A 21,492-nucleotide genomic window follows, 5' to 3' on the forward strand; every position below is an offset into this window, starting at 1 on the left:
AGACAGCTAGTAGCCATTACAATGTAAACAAGATTTTTTTATTTTTGGGTCATGTGACCTAGGTTTTCATCTGAGATGACCCATATATTGACACTCATCCCAATAATTACTCAGTTATTGAGACAAAATGTGACCACTTGAGTGTTAATGAACAAAGTGTGGACAGACAACGGATGTGAGCTAATAAATCTTTAAGTTACACAAAGACATTAGTATGTTTTTAATTGGTAAGATAAATTTTTTTTGCTTTTATGTCAAATCTTCCTTTTATATTTTGTACACTAGAATAAATATACATTAGCTTTAAACCTTGTTGTGAAGGTCTATTATCAGTGGCAGTAATTGCTACAGTATATACATGTATTGTCAGTATACAGTTTAACTATTTTTGCATTACAAATGTATTTTCATATTTTTTTTATAAAAAACCCCTAAATGGCAAATAAACTGTTCCAAATTCAAAGACTGGGAAAGTCTATTGCACAAATTTAGCTATGAGGTAGTTAAACAGCTTGACATCACATAAAGTTCATGTAGACTTAAACCTTCTTACCAGTAACCATCAGACCATGATAAACCTTGGTGTTTCCATGAATAGATAGATATACATGTAGTTTCAGTTTACTTTCCCAACTATAGTGCGGCTGCAAATAATTGTAAGTTACTGTTTTTTTATTTATTTAAAATGAAGAAGAGTTGTTAAAAGAACTAGCAAGAATTTAGTTTATTAACTTAGTTGATAGTTTTAATATGGATTTAATATGGATTAACCTGACAGTGAACTTCAGTAAAGTTTCAGGTAAATTTGTAAAGTACATGTATTTTGAGAGAAAGTGGGTGTATGGTTGATTTACATAGTGACCTAGGCAAACAATTTATGAAAACATTTCTTTCATTTCATTATTTTGATGGTTGAAGTAAGTTTCAACAGGTGTCCTAAATATTTGTCCCCTCAAGTATTATAATACCTGTGTTGTTGTGATGGTAGTAGAGGAAAGGTTGTACATAGACACTGTATAAATCACCAGTTTAGTGCAACAGGCTAGAGTGGCTACTGAACAATATATATAACTGTCTGTCCTCAAGCTGGATATTATGAGGGTTCACATGTATGAATCCCAAGTCTTTATGTCGGTCAAAAGCTATACATAGCTTATGTTTTGTAAAATGTTATATATATACCGACAATAAATAAATTTTGATTTGATTTGATTTGATTTGAAGTCTCTTTCAGGACTTGCGCCTTCAGATGTAAAAGGCAACTATTCACAGTGAGCAACTTAATAACTTCAGTTTAAAATTCTTCAATCAATGATGCAAAAATAAATTTATACCCTCATAATTTTTTGTTTTTGGTTGTTTTTTTGTGTTCATTTTTCTTTTTTTTCTTTTTCATTTTTAGGGAGGGGGGGTTCCCCTTTTTTGTAAAAAAAGGTTTTGTAACTTTATACAAGGTTTTATTTTTATTTGAAATACTTAATTATTTAAAAGTACAGTATGATATTAATGAAAACCATAATAAACTTAACCCTGCTAGTGGAAACTGTAATCACCCATGCAACCAGTGCAAACAAAAACAGCAGACACTTCCAGGCTGTCTATTATCTTGGTCTGCACTGTTTGCTTACAATTTAGTCAATGGACACTTATAGAGGTCAGATCATTACTTCACCTTACCCTTGTCAAGTCTCAGTAACTTTTATCATTTCAACATGAATTAGTAGGCACCTGTCTCAATCATAAAACTTGTTCAAATTGAATTTCATTGACCATCATTAGCTTAAATTATTGAGACTGGATGCCTGTGGATGGTAAATGCAACCTAAGTTTATGAATTACAAAGATTCCCTACTCCTGTTAAAATGTTACTCATAGTTGACAAGGGTGTAGCAAGATGGGGCTCAGGGACTGACCCCACTGATGGTCCATGAGTCAGTCATTATATTATATTTTAACTTTAAATCTTCCCTGAAATCCATCTATGATATTTAGTGACAAGGTGGTTTATACATTTTATCTTTGCTATATCAACAGGGTTAAGTTCAATTTTTAATCAAATTTATCAACTCTTGAGACTCTTGACTTTTTACCATCTTTATCAAAGGTAGCTTTCTCATAACAATCTCATGATCATTTTCAAGGTGAAATGATAATTCTATAATTGTCAGTCATTATATTATATATTATTTTTAAATCTTCCATCTATAAATCTCATGTGTAAACAAATTTACACCATTAAGTTTTATTTTGCCAATATTTAAATATTTTAACACCGAACAATGATCAATGTCAAATAAAACTCAAGGTAAATATTTCAGCAAGCGAAACAAAACGCAATTATCCTATATGTATCTAATGTTTAAATAATTATACAATGCATTGCATAAAGAAATGATAAATACAGATTTCGAAATTTACCCATGAAAATGACATTAATGGTAAACATTGAACATATGGGTATTAGGCATGATAAATGAACAGATATCGAGGCTTATACATATAATCACCACACTTCTCCCCACACTTTATTTTAAAAAGCATAAGCTTGCTCAATGAAACATAGGGTTAATCAAACAGTGACATATAACTAAAATCACTACAATTTCAACAAGAGCCCGGTTTGAGCCGGGTGATGCTCCCCGAAAAGAATTTGGACACAGGAAAGTACACCTCTTGTAGTTTCAGAGTTATGTCCCTGGATAAAGTTGAAAGTGCAATAATTCCAAAATTAGGCAAGGCAGAGTAACTGTTCTTTGCACTGCACTTCTAATCAATGTGATCTATCAACCTACAAAGTTTCATGTTGATATCTCTTATGGTTTCCGAGTTATGTCCCGGACAACTTCAAAAAGTAAAAATAAACAAAGGGAAATAACTCCAGAATTAAGCAAGGCAGAGTTATGATTCTTGTGCTCTGCACATCTACCCATTGAGATATATCTACCTACAAAGTTTCATGTTGATATCTCTTATAGTTTTACAGCTATGTCCTGGACAAGATTTTTCTAAAAGGGGAGATAATTCAAAAATGAAGCTTAACAGAGTTATGGTTCTTTTGCACTGCACATCTACTCAATGAGATCTATCTACCTACAATGTTTCATCTTCATATCTCTTATAGTTTTAGAGTTATATTCCTGACAAAGTTCAAAGTGTTAAAATTAACAAAGGGCAATAACTCCAAAATTAGGACAAAAAGAGTTGCTGTTCTTATGCACTGCACATCTATCCGTTGAGATCTATTCACCTACAAAGTTTCATGTTGATATCTCTTATAGTTTTAGTTATTTCCCGGACAAGATTTTTCTATAAGGGGAGATAATTAAAAAACCTGGCAAAATAGAGTTATGGTTCTTTGACACTGCACTCCCCCTCAATGCCCTCTACCACTGTATGAAGTTTAAACAAATTATCTCCAAGGGTTTTCAAGTTATGCTCTGGACAAGACAACGGACGGACAGAGGGACGGACATACCAAAATTTGATGTTTATGAGGCAAATGAGCTCATAAACACCATCTGGACCAACGTCCATAAACAAAATAAGCTCATAAAAACAAAAAAATAGCTCTTAATTTGAATTTTATGAGTTTATGTTCTTTATTTAACTACGGAATGAAGCTCATAATAATCAAATGTTGACAGACAGACAAGGCGCCAACATTTTTCAGGGAGCAAAAAAATTTGACTAGTATAATGGTCACTTACAATAATTGATTATGACAGAATTTTTACCAATATCATATAAAACTGTCTCTACAATAATATAACAAGAGCGATCAGTAATCACATGTGTCGCCTCATGATGGCCAATTTCATGTTGGGACAAATTTTGTGACAGACGGACAGACAGACGGATAGTGCACAACCAGACTCGGTACTGATCATTCCTGTAAAGTTTGGATAAAATTGCACCAGTAGTTTATGAGGAGTAGTCCGGACAAGCTTTTGCGTATCCGGCAACACACAGAAAAAAACACCTTTTTATCAAAGGGCCATAACTCGGCCAAAAATCATTCAACCAGAAAACCAGTGCAATATGCGCAAGGACTTGAGCTACAGATCAATCCTGTAAAGTTTCATTGAAATTGCATCAGTGGTATAAGAGAAGTAGTCCGGACAAACTTTAAAAATAAAAATTATTAAAGGGCCATAACTCAAACAAAAATCATTGAACCAGAAAATGCTGACAATATGCACAACCAGACTTGGTACTGATCATTCCTGTAAAGTTTGGATGAAATTGCACCAGTAGTTTATGAGGAGTAGTCCGGACAAGCTTTAGTGTATCTGGCAACACACAGAAAAAGAAACCTTTTTATCAAAGGGCCATAACTCTACCAAAAATCATTCAACCGGAAAACCTGTGCAATATGCACAAGGACTCGAGCTACAGATCAATCCTGTAAAGTTTCATTGAAATTGCATTAGTTGTATAAGAGAAGTAGTCCGGACAAACTTTAAGAATAAAAATTATTAAAGGTCCATAACTCTGAAAAAAATCATTAAACCGGAAAATGCTGACAATATGCACAACTAGACTTGGTACTGATCATTCCTGTAAAGTTTGGATGAAATTGCACCAGTAGTTTATGAGGAGTAGTCCGGACAAGTTTTGTGACGGACGGACGGACAGACAGACAGACAGACGGACATACAGACGACGGAGAAGTGATCCCTATATGTCGCCACTACTCCGTAGAGGCGACACAAAAACGTATTTTTTTATTAATTAAGCGTTATTGAAAAATTTAGGATAAAAATTTATAAAATTTCTGAGTGTCACAAAGGTTATTGCTTACTCATGTGAAGTTAAGAATATAAAGTTTAAAGCATTTATGCCAACATGTGAAGGTATTTTGACTTTTACCTGCATTGTGTCACTTTAAACAAAACTGAAATTATGAAGGTTAAAGAATTTGACCTTTGACCTTATAATTCACCACTGTGAGTCCTTGGCAAATTTGACCTCAAGGGTCATGCTATGAACAAACTTAAAGATGGTCCACTTAGGAATGCTTCATGCAGAATATTAAAGTTTTAGGCCACATTGTTCATTCCGGTTAAGGAGTTTTTTAAGTTTTCACCACAATGCCTTGGTAACTAGACAGAAAATCGCATTACTAAAGCATTAAACCCATCATTAAGGCTGTTGGAAGTGGCCTATACCTATAATCACTACACTCCCCCCCCCCCCCCCCACTTTACTTGGCATAATTCTGCAGTGTCCTAAAAATTCCCACATGTTTCAAAAACAATGTACACATATTGATATAAGATTAAAATTTCACTAATGTATGACAGCTTAACCTGCAAATCTTAAAGGCTATGAATGGGAATTTAGGATCTATAAAAATTTATGCAATGTGATCAAGTAGTTTATCTCATATTGCTTAACACATGTGGAATTTAAATACATGACTATGTGGTGATATTCATCAAAATATAGATATCATAGCAGGTTGTTTACCACAATCAAATATACATATACATTTATGATATATTTTATTGCATTCAGTATTGAATCATTGTTTCTTTCTTCTTTTGTTTTTGTTGTTCGATTTTATGTCGCATCAACACAGTAGATGTCATATAATGGCCACTTTCTAGCTTTATTAGAGAAAGAAAGACCTCAGGTGCCCCTCCATGAATTATTTCATTGTTTAAAGCAGAATATAAGATTTACCAACTTGCAAAATTTTAGGTTACTATATATGTTCATTTATTTGTATAAATAAAACACATTTTCTTCTTTTTTCAGATAAACAATCATGGCAGTGCCTGGAAAGAGAGTATCAATAGATGGCTCCAAATCAATATCACTTGGATCTGAAGAAGACCTGAAACTCTATTGCCTACCATGTGACAGAGTTGGTCCAAGAGTGGTAGCATTTGGTTTCTGTCAGGACTGCAAGGAGCACCTGTGCTGCTCTTGCTATGACCATCATCAGAGAGCCACTCCATCTCGTAACCATGTTCTTCTGGATAAACACTCAATGCCAAAAATACAACATCATTTTTCAACTGCTGGTCCTGGAGTGTCTGCTACACAAGAGGATCATGCTGGTGATGATGACCTTACAATACCATGTACAAAACACAAGAAGAAAATGATCGAATTTTACTGTCGGTACCATAAGGTAACCATATGCAGTGTGTGTGTGACTCTACAACACAATGGTGGGTCATGCAAGGTGGATTATATACCAGATATATCTGGCCAAGCTGTTGACAGTCATGAATTGAAAGAAATTGTTCAAAATATAGATACACTAGATCAAGACTGCATGGAACTAAAAGAAACATATCAGGAACAAACAGAAAATTCCATAAGATCTTTAACTGAAGCCCTTACTAAGATAACAAATTATAGACAAGAAGTCAATGAGAAAATTGATAAATTACAATCCAAGATACAAAACAAAGTTAAAACTCTTAAACAAGAAAAAACCCAGTCACTGCTGAGTATTGAAGCAATATGCGATGATGTCTCTCAATCATTAAACTTACTTTCAGACAATATCAAACAAAAGAATAAGCCAAGTCAAGCAAACAAACTGTTTATAGAACTTCAAGCTGCCAATGAAGAGCTGAAACAACATGAAACTTGTATCAAACAGGTATCAAATGATGATGTAGAAACATTTCATTTCCAACCAAATACAGAAATAATCACTTTTCTACAAACTCAAACCTTCTTTGGAAAACTTGAAGAGCAAAGAACACAAAGCACAGAGGAGCAAACAAAAGAGCAACCAAAATATCCCGCACCTATGGTAGAAAACAAACCAGACTCAATGTCTCCACAAGCTGTAGAACATGGAGCACCAAACTTTAAACTGCAAAGAAAAGAGCAGCCAAAGCTAACTATGCCCATGGGAAAAGACATACCTGATTCAAATTTTTCCCCAGAAGTAGAAATGAAAGAAGAGTTTTCACTTGAAAGTACCATTTGTGTACGTACTGCAGAAGATAATAGAGGATCATATTGTCGTATTTCAGGTCTAGCACTCCTTACCCCAGATCAATTAGTGATTGCTGATCATTTCAATAATTGTATGAAATTAGTCTGTGTCAGAAGCGAATCTGTCACTTCACAACTAGCTCTAAACTCGCCACCTCATGATGTTACCATGGTAACAAACACTCAGGTCGCTGTATGCCAACCATCTGGTCAAACAATCCAGTTTATATCGGTTAGATTCGGCAAGCTAACGAAGGACAATAGTATTCATGTTAATGGGGCATGTCATGGAATATGTCACTTCAAAGATAAACTTGTGGTAACTTTTGATGCACCTCCAAAATTTGAGATCTTAGATATGAGTGGAACAGTTCTTACGCAAGTGACACACAATGCCAAAGATGATCTATTTTTCAATAAACCACATTATGTAGTAGTTGATGAATGCTCTATCTATATATCTGACTGGCAGTACCATACAGTATTTAAATTTAATTGGCAAGGAAAAGAAAGGGGTCAATTAAAGAACTTTGGACAAAACAAAGGTCTAGCTATAACATCCAGCGGAATACTGTATGTTTGCGACAGTACAAGACATAAAATAAACCGACTATGGGGCGACCATACAGTGGGTAAGATACAAACATCAAAGCTGAATTGTCCATCAGCTGTAGACTGGTGTGCTGACAGTAAAACATTGTTTGTCAGCTCTGGATCGTATTCTGAAACAGGCAACAACATCTTCATCTTCCGGAAAATGAAAATGTGAAGGTCATAGAAAGTAACTTGTGAAGACTGATGTGCCAGTAACATGGACATCTTTCCTTATATGTCAATTCAACGATTCTACCACCTTTTAGCACTTGCTTTTGCAAGTATACTGTAAACTTTTACCATTAAAACATTTTCAACAAATTGGTCAGTAAGCCAAACTTAGGACTATTTCAACCTACATTTTGCCAGTAAGCCAATTGTGTATTCTGTTCCTGATAATGTGATAATAATATAGAAGTATTTATATTTTGACAAACAATAGTCAGCTCTATAAAGTTGTTATGTTCTGTTCTTAATACATTGTATTTTTTAGCAAATAAAGTGGAAACAGCCTATTCCCAACTAGTCATAATATCATTTATATAGCACTTTTAAACAGTGTTCAATCCTAGCCACTTCACTTGACTTAAGAGCTATTTCTTTAGTTAAAAGTACTTTCTTTTGTTGTACATAGGGTCTTACCCCATCTCCTTTTGTAATTGAATTAAGACTATTGTTCCCTTTTGTTCAGTTCACTGTTTATGAGAGTTCATTTATATTTACATTGCTCATACAATTATCAAGATCATGTCAATGACAAAAATGTTACATGTGGTATTAAATCATCTGAAGAACAATCTTTCCTGTGAATTAAAGTATTCAATGGTCAACTTGACATGTGTCCAAAATGTACTTTATGAAACCTAAGATAATTTACTACATGTACTTGTATTATGATCATTTTCTTACTGTCATCACAGATATAAACTTACAGGATTAGCTTCCTCTCAAGAAAAAAAACAAGCTTGACTATTCTTTGCGTTTGAGAGTAAAACAAGAACCTCACCTCAATAATGTAGGAATTGACAAAAATTAGTTGTGACATAGTTGTGAGTCTTTGATATTGACCAAAGAAATTTGTAAGTTCACAAAGGAACATTTTTCATTGAAAATCCATGCAAGAGTTTTTCTAAGTTTACCAAAGGCTTTAAGTCAGTCAAATTCTGTGCTAGAGTTATGGCCCTGGATACGGATCTCCAAACATGGGTATTAAGACATACAAAATATTTCAAGTGAATATATTAAGAAGTTCTGAAGATTGACATTGCTTATAAAACTTTAATCATGAATTTCACAAAGTTCCCAAATGGCCATTAATGAGACAAATTCCACACCAGAGTTATGGGTTTTGTATAATGACCTCTAATTATAATCCCAAATACATGTACTTAGTTTAATTAAAGTGAACATCTTAAGATGTTTCACAAAAGACCATTATTTAATCTAAAAACATGCCAAATTCACACATTTTCTTGGATAGCCAACTAGTAACAAAAGAACTACCAAGGCAGCACTGCCTTCTTCAAAAAGTTTAGCTTAAAATAGCAACAGTCAGGTATATAAAACAAACATCACAACTGTCCAATGAAAACTAGAACTATCACTAAATGTGATTAATACCCCCACAAGACTGCTTCGGAAATGAGGATGTTACTAGTAACAGAATACCTTGTAAAAGAATTGAAATATAGAGTTATGGTTGTGGGCAATTAAAGATAGTTGTGGTTCTTGTATATTGCATTTCCTTTCAATGTGGTTGGCCATTGATAAAGTTTTATTGAATTACTCTGTAATAAGTCCAGAAAGACAAAGAAAAGGAACAAAGGGCAATAACTCTATAAATACTGAAGATGGAGTTATAGTTCTTGTGCACTGCACTTCCTCTTTTTGTGCTTGACCATTGTATGAAGTTGTTTTGAATTTCAACCAGTATGTTTTAAGTTATGCTCCAGACAAGGAAAAGTATCAAAGGGCAGTAACTCTGTATTTTGTCAAAATGGCTCTTATGCACTGCACTTCCTTTTGATATCCTTGACATCTGTATGAAGTTGTATTGAATTCCAAACAGTAGTTTTCAAGTTATGCTCTGGACAAGGAAAAGTAACAAGGGCAATAAATCTGTAATTTGTCAAGATGGAGTTATGGTTCTTGTGCACTGCACTTCCTCTCAATGTGCTTGACCATTGTATGAAGTTATATTGAATTCCAACCATTAGTCTTCAAGTTATGCTCCGGACAAAAAAAAGCAATGGAAAAGTAACAAAGGGCAGTAACTCTGTAATTAGTCAAGATGGGGTTATGGTTTTTATGCACTGCACTTCCTCTCAATGTGCTTGACCATTGTATGAAGTTATAATGAATTCCAACAATTAGTCTTCAAGTGATACTCCGGACAAAAGAAAGCAATGGAAAAATAAGAAAGGGCAATAACTCTGTAATTACTTTAGATAGAGTTATGGTTCTTATGCACAGCACTTCCCCTTACTGTGTTTGACAATTGTATGAAGTTGTTTTGAATTACAACCAGTAATTTTCAAGTTATGCCCTGGACAAGGAAAAGTAACAAAGGGCAATAACTCTGTAATTAGTCAAGATAGAGTTATGGTTCTTCAGCACTGCACTTCCTCTCAATGTGCTTGACCATGGTATTTAGTTATATTGAATTCCAACCATTAGTCTTCAAGTTATGGTCCGGACAAAAGAAAGCAATGGAAAAGTAACAAAGGGCAATAACTCTGTAATTAGTCAAGAAAGAGTTATGGTTCTTGTGCACTGCACTTCCTCTCAATGTGCTTGACCATTGTATGTAGTTATATTGAATTCCAACCATTAGTCTTCAAGTTATGGTCCGCACAAAAGAAAGCAATGGAAAAGTAACAAAGGGCAATAACTCTGTAATTACTTTAGATAGAGTTATGGTTCTTGTGCACTGCACTTCCCCTTATTGTGTTTGACAATTGTATGAAGTTGTTTTGAATTCCAACCAGTAGTGTTCAAGTTATGCCCCGGACAAGGAAAAGTAACAAAGGGCAATAACTCTGTAATTAGTCAAGATAGAGTTATGGTTCTTGTGCACTGCACAATTCCTCTCAATGTGCTTGACCATTGTATGTAGTTATATTGAATTCCAACCATTAGTCTTCAAGTTATGGTCCGCACAAAAGAAAGCAATGGAAAAGTAACAAAGGGCAATAACTCTGTAATTACTTTAGATAGAGTTATGGTTCTTGTGCACTGCACTTCCCCTTATTGTGTTTGACAATTGTATGAAGTTGTTTTGAATTCCAACCAGTAGTGTTCAAGTTATGCCCCGGACAAGGAAAAGTAACAAAGGGCAATAACTCTGTAATTAGTCAAGATAGAGTTATGGTTCTTCAGCACTGCACTTCCTCTCAATGTGCGTGACCATTGTATGTAGTTATATTGAATTCCAACCATTAGTCTTCAAGTTATGGTCCGGACAAAAGAAAGCAATGGAAAAGTAACAAAGGGCAATAACTCTGTAATTACTTTAGAAAGAGTTATGGTTCTTGTGCACTGCACTTCCCCTTATTGTGTTTGACAATTGTATGAAGTTGTTTTGAATTCCAACCAGTAGTTTTCAAGTTATGCCCCGGACAAGGAAAAGTAACAAAGGGCAATAACTCTGTAATTAGTCAAGATAGAGTTATGGTTCTTGTGCACTGCACTTCCTCTCAATGTGCTCGACCATTGTATGTAGTTATATTGAATTCCAACCATTAGTGTTCAAGTTATGGTCCGGACAAGGAAAATGCAACGGACGTCTGGACCGACCGAACGACCGACCGCCCGACCGACCAACCGACCACCGGGTGACTCCTATATACCCCCCCAAACTTCGTTTTTGGGGGTATAACTAGCATTACATGCATAATGCTAAAAATAACTTGTACCCTTACCAAAAGGAACGAGGCATGGACAATCTTTATATTGCTTGCTAGCTGACAGACATTCCCGACGCCAGCCACCTTCTCCAACCACACCATTCTTCTTTAAAAACTCTCTATATCTGATACCATCAAAGTCTTCACATGTGGTCTCTACAAAATATTTAAATCTGTAAAGTCTAGGGCCAAATCTGTCCAGGTTCTATACTGTCGGCAAATCAAATGCCAAACTATCATGATACGCATGCTTTTAAATATGACTGTGGTCTTTTGTTTTCAAATTTATCATGTTTTTTTGGTCATATCTTACTATCGAATCCACATAATTGGTTTTTCTGAAGAACTAGCAAGTAGACACCACAGCAAGTGACTGACTACTCATCCCAAATGATTTCTTAAACATGAAATTTGTCTCTTCAAAATTTAAAGCATGAAAAGTCGATATTTACTTTGAGAAAAAAATTCACTATGAAAACAGATGGATAAATGCTTAAAATCAACAATTTTACACTAGCTTACTTTAAAACCTTTATATGGTTCAACTTAATAAATCTTATGGAACTTTTAATATGGAAACAGATGCTTAAAATTTACAGTATAACACTATACTAGCTTTGCTGGTGTTTTCATATTGCTTGCAAAATGAACACACATGGGATTTATGCATGACCTTATATATACATGATAACAGAAACATTCTAAGTTAAATTAAAGGAGATCAACAAACTTGTATTTGAGTTATCTGCCTAGAAGCTAGGTGGACAGCATTCTTATACATCAAAAGGAGGATTCAAACCCTCAGTTGTTTAAGGAAAAACATGGAACAAATAATGTGATAAATATACAGAATCTTATTCCATCATATTCAAATTTCATTCTAAATATTAGGGCTGTGCATCGCCATTTTTTTCTGTCACGATACATACCACGATACTTGCATATCCAAACGATGCGATTCACGATATGTATAGCATACTTCGATAAAATCCGATGCATATTGCGATTTTTATGTTTCGATGCAATACGTATCACAATACAGACTTTCAGACTTTATCTATATAAAAAACCTGGTCATTTATTCACAGCATAATATTAACGAATGCTATATAAAACTTTTTCAATAACAAAACAATAAAATCTACAACTTGTTATTATAACTTATTTTCAAGTTTTGATCTTTCAACAATTTACATTACTTATTACTTAAGGATTTTTACTTTTTACTAAAGGATTAAAGGTATTTTTCATTATACCATACCTATTAGTGTATTGCGATACTTTCCCCCCTATATCGATGAATCGGGTGGTGAAATATGTATTGCATCCTGATATATTGGAATTTATAAATTCATTACAATGCATACATCGAAGACAGGGCAGATCGCGATGTATCGATGCATCGATGAATCGTTACACCTCTACTAAATATAGAGTAAAAATGTTGTTTTTTACCTTGTGCAAAGGTAAATGGGAACTGTTTAAGTTGGTCAGATTTAGACATGTAGGTTTTCATCTTCTTACACCAGTTCTTGTGACAGTGAGCAGCTAGCTGTCCTTTCTGAGACCAGTCTTTCTTCTGACATTCCTTAGAACAGTATAGTACAGCTTGGCAGGATGAACTGTAAATACAATTTATTTAACTGTAGAATGATTTAAATTTGCTTTATATTCAAATTGAAAAGTTTTGCTACAAGAAAATGTTGTGTTGCTTACACAATGTTCAATATATATAATATGACTGCTATCATACTTTGACTGTCAGTGTTGGCATTAATTACATATGTAAGTGTGCTACAGCAAAAAGCAAGAGAACGAGTTCATGTTTCTAGTAATTTGAATTTTAGAGTTCTTGCTGAGCACCTTCATTGAGCAACATGAATGGTAAATGAACAAGACAAGTGTTACATTGACTTCACTGTGGTTAAAACCAGAACTACAGTATACAGAAGAAAAAAAGTTTTTTTGTTTTTTTGTTGTTGTTTTATTTTGTGTGGTCAGACAAGATACAATCTTATAGAACATTTGACTCTTTTTATTTCAGACTCTATTATGTCAAAGAAAGCATAACCTGCAATATATCTCTTTATCTATTAAAATTGTGTGGTAAATATGTTGAATTTTTGTCAAAATTTTAACTTAAAAGAATTTCAACAGAGGTTTAAAAAAAAGTTCATTAGAAGCCCGCTGCAATACAACAGTAGAAGAATTTTCTTCATTTTAACTAGCACTGTGGTTGGTTAAATTCAGCTTTAAGTACAGGAGCATCAGATTATGCATGGCTTTGATTAGGATTCCTACTTTGTTTATATTGGATAGTCATAAAGTCCTGAACTCCTGATATACAAAATCCTAGTGAATGTCATAGAATTAATGAAATGTCCAAAAATTATCCATAACAATTATATTATCTTTGTGGAAATTTTGATTTTCTCTCTTTCAAATGTAAAATCCAGTATAGGTTGACGGTCTTCCTTTTAATGTGTATACTGAGAAATTTATTTTGGACAAATCAAAGCATATTTAACATACCATTTTTTGAAAAGGTCTTTAGATCCTCGTAGGCGGCACAAGCTACATTCTCTCATTCTGATTGGTTCAGACTCAGCTATTTGTTCTATCCCTGCATACATATATGTGATACCCAAATCTGATACGTTCAAACCAACGGCTTTTCTGAAACAAGCCAACAAATGGTAGTACAGTCACACAATAAATGCTTTAATAGCATGATACAATGATTCAAATACACATGATATATCACTACAAATACATTTTTTTAAAACTACAAGTAAACGTAAGACTGCAACAAATACAAAATACAGAACTAAAGGTTCAAGATATTCCCTAATATTGTTTGTTTGTTTGTTTCATTTTACGCCTTTTCCCAACAGTATGTCAGTCATATAGGCGGGTAGTTTCCTAACCATCGTTACTGGAGAGTAACACCAGTATTAGACTACCTTCCTCCGCGCTAAACTACCAAAGCATCTCCCAGGGATCGAACCCATGCCAGAGAGGTAACTGGATTAGAAGTCATCGACTCTAACTCCTCGACCACGGAGGCGGTTACAATTCCCTAATATACTTTCAAACATAACTTTAATGCATATGTAGCACAGTGGTAAATGACATCTTTTGGATCAGGTATATAAATTATATGAGCATTTTTAGCAGATGCCTATGGCTAAACACTTAATTAACAGGTTTTTACAGAACATAAAATGTCATGTTCCACCATCGATTAATTTCTTGGTTGCATCTGCACATGCACATAACAAATGAGACATCAATTATGAACTAAAATCTAGTTGTGGATACTATTAATTAGGGATGGCAACAAATACAAAATCAATACTCGAGTACTCGGTCATTTTTCCGATCGAGTACTCGGTTACTCGGATGATTTCTAGTGATCTTCAAAGTTTATCTCACAATATCAACACCGTCCACATGCTACTTTTGTTTTCTATTTAAATTTCATAATTATAAATAGGACGCCACGGGAGACAAATTAATTAAAATTCATTCAACAACATTATATTTTAGAACATTTTAATTAAAGCAATATGAAGTTTTAAACATGTATAACAGTTCATATACATTTTTGCGTCTTGAAATAATATAGACTTATCGGCGGTAAGAAAAGTTTAAAAGGGGTCTAAATACTTGTTACCTTTATTCTTTCATTCATAATAGCAATCAGCCCTTTGTTGTTTTCAAAACAGTTACTTCCGCTACAAACTGTTTCAAAACTTAAGGTAATTGAATATCATAAGAGCTGGATGACATAAGCGACACAGGTGCGCGTGTCAAACTGTTGATCGCCTCGTTAAATTTATGATATCATATTTGCACCTCTGCAAGGATGTTTTGATTGCATTGAACAGGTATTTATGAAGATATCTGCACATCTCCGAATTTCTGAACTAATTGGACACACCAATCTTTCTAAATCGTTAAAAAAAATATAAATAATATTTTTTTTCCGAGTAATCGAATATCAGTTTCGTTAACCGATATTCGGACGTTCCATCGTGTACTCGGTTAACCGGTTACTCGTTGCCAACCCTACTATTATATATATATATATATATATATATATATATATATATATATATATATATACCTGATTGGTTAAAAAATAAATAGATAACTTACTCTGTTAATACTGGATCTTTGAAGGTCACTTTCAATGGTCTTCTAGGGAGACCGACCATCGGGTGAAGCGTACATACACACAATAATTCTCTACAATGATTCACAAATGACTTCTCGTTTGCAATTTCCGTTGTTGCACCAAGTATATAGTTCTTCTTGTCACTGACTGACAGAGCTCTGATAGATTGTCCATCCTCATCTGTGAATAAATTCCAAAACTTAGTTAAAACAAATTTATTTCAGTTTCATTGTGTTGGAAGCTATAAGCTTATTGAAACACTTATTGAAACACTCTCGAATCTGCTTATTGAAACACTCTTGATTCTGTTCTTTGAACCAACCAGTTCTAAGCAATAAGAGTTAAGTATCCTGCTCACGGAAACATCAGCTTGCCTCTGAACCCACGTGGCCAGCAATCCTTAGATTACTAGTGCGATGTGTTAACCATTCAGCCACGCCGCCACTTTCCAAAAATTAATGACATTCAGCAATGACTAATAGTAACCTGCCATTGCTCTATATATAAATAGTACACTGACATTCAGATGGGCATTATTATGTAAAATAATCTGAGTGCATTATAACAACAAAGCCAAAACTATCGAAAGATGCAAATCCAAGCAACATTATTTGGCAATGACTTTATTTAACTCATTTACTTATAATAGTATAAGCTAACAACATGATCTGCATGAAAATATATCTTTGTCTGCATGCATTTATTAGAGAGACTGACAAAACCCCATGAGACAAAAACATAAACTTTAAAATTTTCTGAAGTGGACAAAAACCCACCTTGAAATTTGCCACTCTTAAATTTTCCTATGTCAACAAAAACTGGACTTGCTATATATTGATATATACAAGTATATACATAAAAAAATTATTTTTCACCAAATATCTTTATTATTTTACATAAAGTACATTTCTCTTACTATTGAAAATCATCAAACAACAAGAGCTGTCAGTAGAACAGTGTGCTCAACAATTCTCAGTGCTTGATAGTAAAACATGGGCTGGCTACTTAAAATTTTCTAAGTTCAAAAAGGGCTATATACACTTGTGGACAGTGACCTATAATGTTCTAAAATTAGTGTGTTAAGTTTTAACCCATTCTAGTTTTGGACATATCAACTTGCTCACAAAAATTTAATGAAAGTGTGACACAGACACTAATGTAAGTAAGGTAACTGATACAAACTGATTACCTTTCAAATCCATCATTTCATCTATCAGCCAGATCGTATCTTCTATTGGTAGATGTTTCACTTCATCCATTCTTTTTAGAGCATCTTCAGCATCTTGTTTAGATTTGTCTCTCAACACTGAAAAACAATAGTAACAAAATGCAGGAGTGACTCCACAATCTAGATATCATACAGTAAAGCATATTAATGAACTTTAGCTTTAAAGCAGCACGCCTCCAGATTCATGCTTATTTTCATGACAATTTTGAAAATGTATTTGAATGTATAATATTGTGAAATAACCAAATGGAAGCAATTTGCACATTTTCAATGGCACTTACAACTCGCGTAAATTACCAAAAAGTTGTCAAAATATGCATAAATAGCCCTTACTGTTTAGTAAGGCAGTAGAAATATAGTTGTAAATATTGAAAAATCAGTCATTAATTGCACATAACATGTTAAATATTACTTGAATCTTTAAATCATTTTACTTTTCCTAAAATCGTAGTACAATTTTCTCAAGTTTGATTTTATTGAAATATTTGACTCATCTGGAGGAATGCAGATTTAACATAATTTGAGCCGTGTCACGACAAAACCAACATAATGCGTTTGCGACCAGCATGGATCCAGACCAGCCTGCGCATCCGCGCAGTCTGATCAGGATTCATGCTGTTCGCTTACAGACCTATAACAAGTAAAGAAACTGATAGCGAACAGCATGGATCCTGATCAGACTGCGCGGATGCGCAGGCTGGTCTGGATCTATGCTGGTCGCAAAACCATTATGTTGGTTTTGTCGTGACACGGCTCATTTAATGTACGAGAAGTGGCAGAAGAACTACACAATCTAGAAATCATACAGTATAGCATAATGAACTTTAGCTTTAACATAATTCAATTTACAAGGAGTGGCAAAAGAACACTTCAAGTACTATAAAGTTAATGCAATTCTTTTTATGATGACTAGTGAAATACTGAGTTTCACCTGTGAAATAAAACCCATATTACTCAAAGTATATCACTTACAGCGTGAGTGATATAGCTTTGCGGGAAAATTTATTGGAGTGTGTTACAATGTAATTTGTTTTTTATAAATTTTACATGATTATCAATTTTTGTATTTTGTTTTTTTGTGGCATATTTCTCTAATCAATTATCAAATGGAAGCAGCAAAATAATTTGTATTTTCTGTTACTATGCACTAAATAAATGGAATTTTTTTTTTTCATTAATAATGCTGTGTATCTAACACTGACATGAGAAAATATCTGCATTTTGCTAGTGCTATGCAATCATGAAACTACTGCAATTTTCTCATTCTAAACTTGTGTGTGAACAGCATATATATTCACCCATTAGTGTGAAGGAGAATTCAAACTAAAGTAGTCAGAGAAAGTGAAATGACTTAAACAAACATCACCAATTCTAAATTATTCAGGGGCGGCAAAATCAATTGTCCGTATTGCCAAGGTTGTCCCACAGCCTGTACGGACAAGTGAATTTTTCCCAGAATTAACTTTACAAATATCATACGGACAAGTAAAGAAATGCTTTAGGTAAAATGGACACGTACGTCAAAATCAAATTTTGCCAGCCCTGTTTGAATGAGGTCTAATTCTTACATGAGAGGGATCTAAGAATTAGAAAATGATTCAGTTTGCATTACCTTTAACATTGTTATTTGGGTTGTCACCACAGAAATCAAATAATAGCTTTTCTGGCTCTTCCATTTCTTCCATCCATTTCAAAAGTTCATCTCCTCTTTTGACTGGATCCTGAATAATCATATACACAATAATACATGTATATAAGTTACAATTTACAAATGGCTTGAAAAGTTGAGCTAACATTAAGCAAGAACTAGTCTGACTTCTCACTCCCTTTTTTTAAATTAAATATTCATATAGTTTGAAATCCCAAAGGGAAAGGGTTTGTAAAAATTTGGGGAAATTATTCAGATTCCTTTTTTGGCAGCTTTTTTTTTTTTTTAAATAGTTACTGTTTTAAAGTAAAAACTTCACTTTTAAAGTTTTTAAAGGGTTTTAATCGAGGGAAATTTTTTTTCAAAAAAGGGAAAATGATTTTGGGGGATTTTCCCGTAAATTCCCCCAACTAGTTAAAAAGGTTTTTTTAAATTTTCTTTTATTTTCTTTTTTTAAAATTTAATACACAAGGTTTTCAAAAGTGGGTGGGGGGGGTTAATTAGGGTGGGGGCGTTAAATCAGGATTTTACAGTATTTAGGGAAAAATCCCAGACATAAATTGGCAAAAATTATTTGAGATTTTGGTAAGCAGAAATTTCAAAAAGTTGAAATTCTAACATATGCATGACATTTTAGTTTTTTTAACATGTGTATGTTCATATAACCTGTGAACAAGTTAAAACAGTTTGATGTTTAGGGCTGCTGTCAGGAATTTTCTTTTTAACTTAGGGGAAAAAAAGGTTATTTTTGGATTGGGAATGCCCTTCAATGGGGCCTTATTTTGGCCCCTGGTGATAGAATGAAAATGCCCTGGGTACTACCACGGATTTATATTACAAGGATCAGACACTTTCGTTTAGCTTAAAGTCTCGTCGCGCACATGTGCGAAATCGGATAAAGGTGGACAGAATGAGATGGCGGAACGCGCGGGGTGCAAAATATGACAGATTTTCACAAGAGTATGTGGTGTTATTACAGCTCTGTGAAAAATTATACACATATGAATGTATTGATACAGTATTATTTTGTGCAGCTAAAGTATTAATATATGAAAATATGCCGATAGAACGCTGCAACCCTTAGTTAAAAAAGTACCTAATTTAATAAATATTCGCCTATTGTTTAGGCATACTCTCTACACTTTGAATCCCTTTTACTTCAAGCATAAATTATTACCGCGATTCAGATTAAGATAATTATTTTTTACATGGTTTAATGGTGGCATTGCAAAAAAGTGTTTCTTGATTGCTAAAAAACTTTTAAAGAAATTCATGTTTGAAATTTGTCTTTATTTCTGTGAATTATTTCCAAATGATTTGTACATTTTTTATTTGATTACCTGTAGATCTATATTAGTATAGATATAGTAAATATTCTACTTATAAGTGTATTTAATATATTTTCAGATCATTCTAGACAAGTGTTCATATATAGATGAACTCATTAGATTGGCAAGGAAGAAATATCTTGTTTATAAAGTAAATAGATTTGCATTGTATTTATATATATTCTCCTCAGAATCATTTTCTTACCACACATACCATGGACTGAAGTTAAAGACGGCGCACATACAAAATATACATTTATATTCTATCTGTTTTTGAAGATTGAGTGTTACAATTATCACATGTAACCTGGTAATGAAAGTTTGAAAATAAATTTTTTCAATTATCACTTGTTACCTGGTAATTACCCCCTTCAAAAGTAATCAAACTTGAAAGAAATTTAAGCGATGTGTAAAAAAATAATCAAAAGTTACTTTTATTTCGCAAACAAAATATACATTTATATTCTATCATTCTGTTTTTGAAGATTGAGTCTCAGTTACAATTATCACATGTAACCTGGTAATGAAAGTTTGAAAATAAAGTTTTTCAATTATCACTTATTACCTGTTAATTACCCCCCTTCAAAAGTAATTAAACTTGAAAGAAATTTAAGCGATGTGTAAAAAAATAATCAAAAGTTACTTTTATTTCGCAAAATACTGACTCAAACTGTAAAGATTTTTATTGTTTTTCTAGCATTACATTAAAAATTATCAGAATATTTTTTTACAGGCATTCAAATGAAAAGAATAATTAAAATATACGGATTAAAATGTACGAGTGACATTAAAAAGGCCCGAATCGAGAGAGCCACACAAGAGTACTTTACTGTTACGATGATTGTCTACTTCACTGCACCCACATTTGACAACAGATTTACAAAAAATAATAATGATATAAATGATGAATGAAATTTAAATATTCTATGAATATTGCAAAATTGACAATCTGGGCAATATTTTGAATTAAAAAAATGGATAAATTTTCTTCACGTGTTGAGAGAATTGTAAAGCCCGCAATACATTACCCTTAAAACAATTGGGCTTTAATAAATTTTACTACATAACCAAATAAATCTTAAATATTGCATGTTTGATCATCTGTGAATAACTTACATCAGCTTCTTTTTTATTTTGAAATTGAATTTATTATGTTACCGTAATAATAAATTTCAAACAGATTCTACCTGCTTTTTATATAAAAAAAGTAAATTTACTGTGGATTTTGTCAAGTTAATTTTTCAATCATCGTTGCGGACAGATAAACTGTACCTTTAAAAATAAATTAGATATTTGAATTAAACAAGTATTTTTCTTCAAAAAAAAACTTTAAATTTCCAAAATCGGTCATAAATGGAAAAGCTGTAAGGTATTTTGTAAAGTAGGTATCTGTTGCTAACAGGCATTTACACTGAGTGCCCGTAAATTATCGATTGATGTACCTTTATCGGATGCGCGACAAGATATTTAAGCATTTATATAGGGTTACCTGGGAGTGTCCGATTCCTGTAATATAAATCCGTGGTACTACCGTAGGTAGGAACTTTTTAATTTGTGATGTGACATTTTCATTGCTTAAATGTGAAACTCAAAAGTACATTAGATGTTATGTGTTTCCAGGAACTGAATTTTTCATACATGCCATA

General features: G+C 33.3%; 2 protein-coding genes across 2 annotated transcripts in view; one reads left to right on the top strand and one right to left on the bottom strand.

The window, feature by feature from the left end:
- LOC132752664 (zinc finger MYND domain-containing protein 15-like) overlaps positions 1-21,492 on the bottom strand; it is a 37,554-nt gene that overhangs the window by 13,106 nt on the left and 2,956 nt on the right. Inside the window, exons 2-7 of the mRNA XM_060743019.1 lie at positions 18,483-18,591; positions 16,832-16,948; positions 15,624-15,822; positions 13,995-14,138; positions 12,918-13,084; positions 11,478-11,618 (exon numbers count right to left, since the gene is read on the bottom strand). Of these exons, the coding sequence (XP_060599002.1) occupies positions 11,478-11,618; positions 12,918-13,084; positions 13,995-14,138; positions 15,624-15,822; positions 16,832-16,948; positions 18,483-18,591 (877 nt within the window). The remainder of the gene's footprint in view (positions 1-11,477; positions 11,619-12,917; positions 13,085-13,994; positions 14,139-15,623; positions 15,823-16,831; positions 16,949-18,482; positions 18,592-21,492) is intronic.
- On the top strand, positions 499-8,072 carry LOC132752663 (E3 ubiquitin-protein ligase TRIM71-like). The gene is made up of 2 exons (XM_060743018.1): positions 499-656; positions 5,761-8,072. The coding sequence occupies exon 2, from the start codon at positions 5,771-5,773 to the stop codon at positions 7,730-7,732; it is 1,962 nt and encodes a 653-aa protein (XP_060599001.1). The 5' UTR covers positions 499-656; positions 5,761-5,770; the 3' UTR covers positions 7,733-8,072.

The sequence above is a fragment of the Ruditapes philippinarum genome, unplaced genomic scaffold (assembly GCF_026571515.1).
Source record: "Ruditapes philippinarum isolate M1 unplaced genomic scaffold, ASM2657151v2 ctg528_1_1_1_1, whole genome shotgun sequence".
Lineage (NCBI taxonomy): Eukaryota > Metazoa > Mollusca > Bivalvia > Venerida > Veneridae > Ruditapes > Ruditapes philippinarum.

Coding starts and splice junctions, on each gene's coding strand:
- LOC132752663 (XM_060743018.1), top strand. CDS start 5,771: ATGGCAGTGCCTGGAAAGAGAGTATCAATAGATGGCTCCAAATCAATA.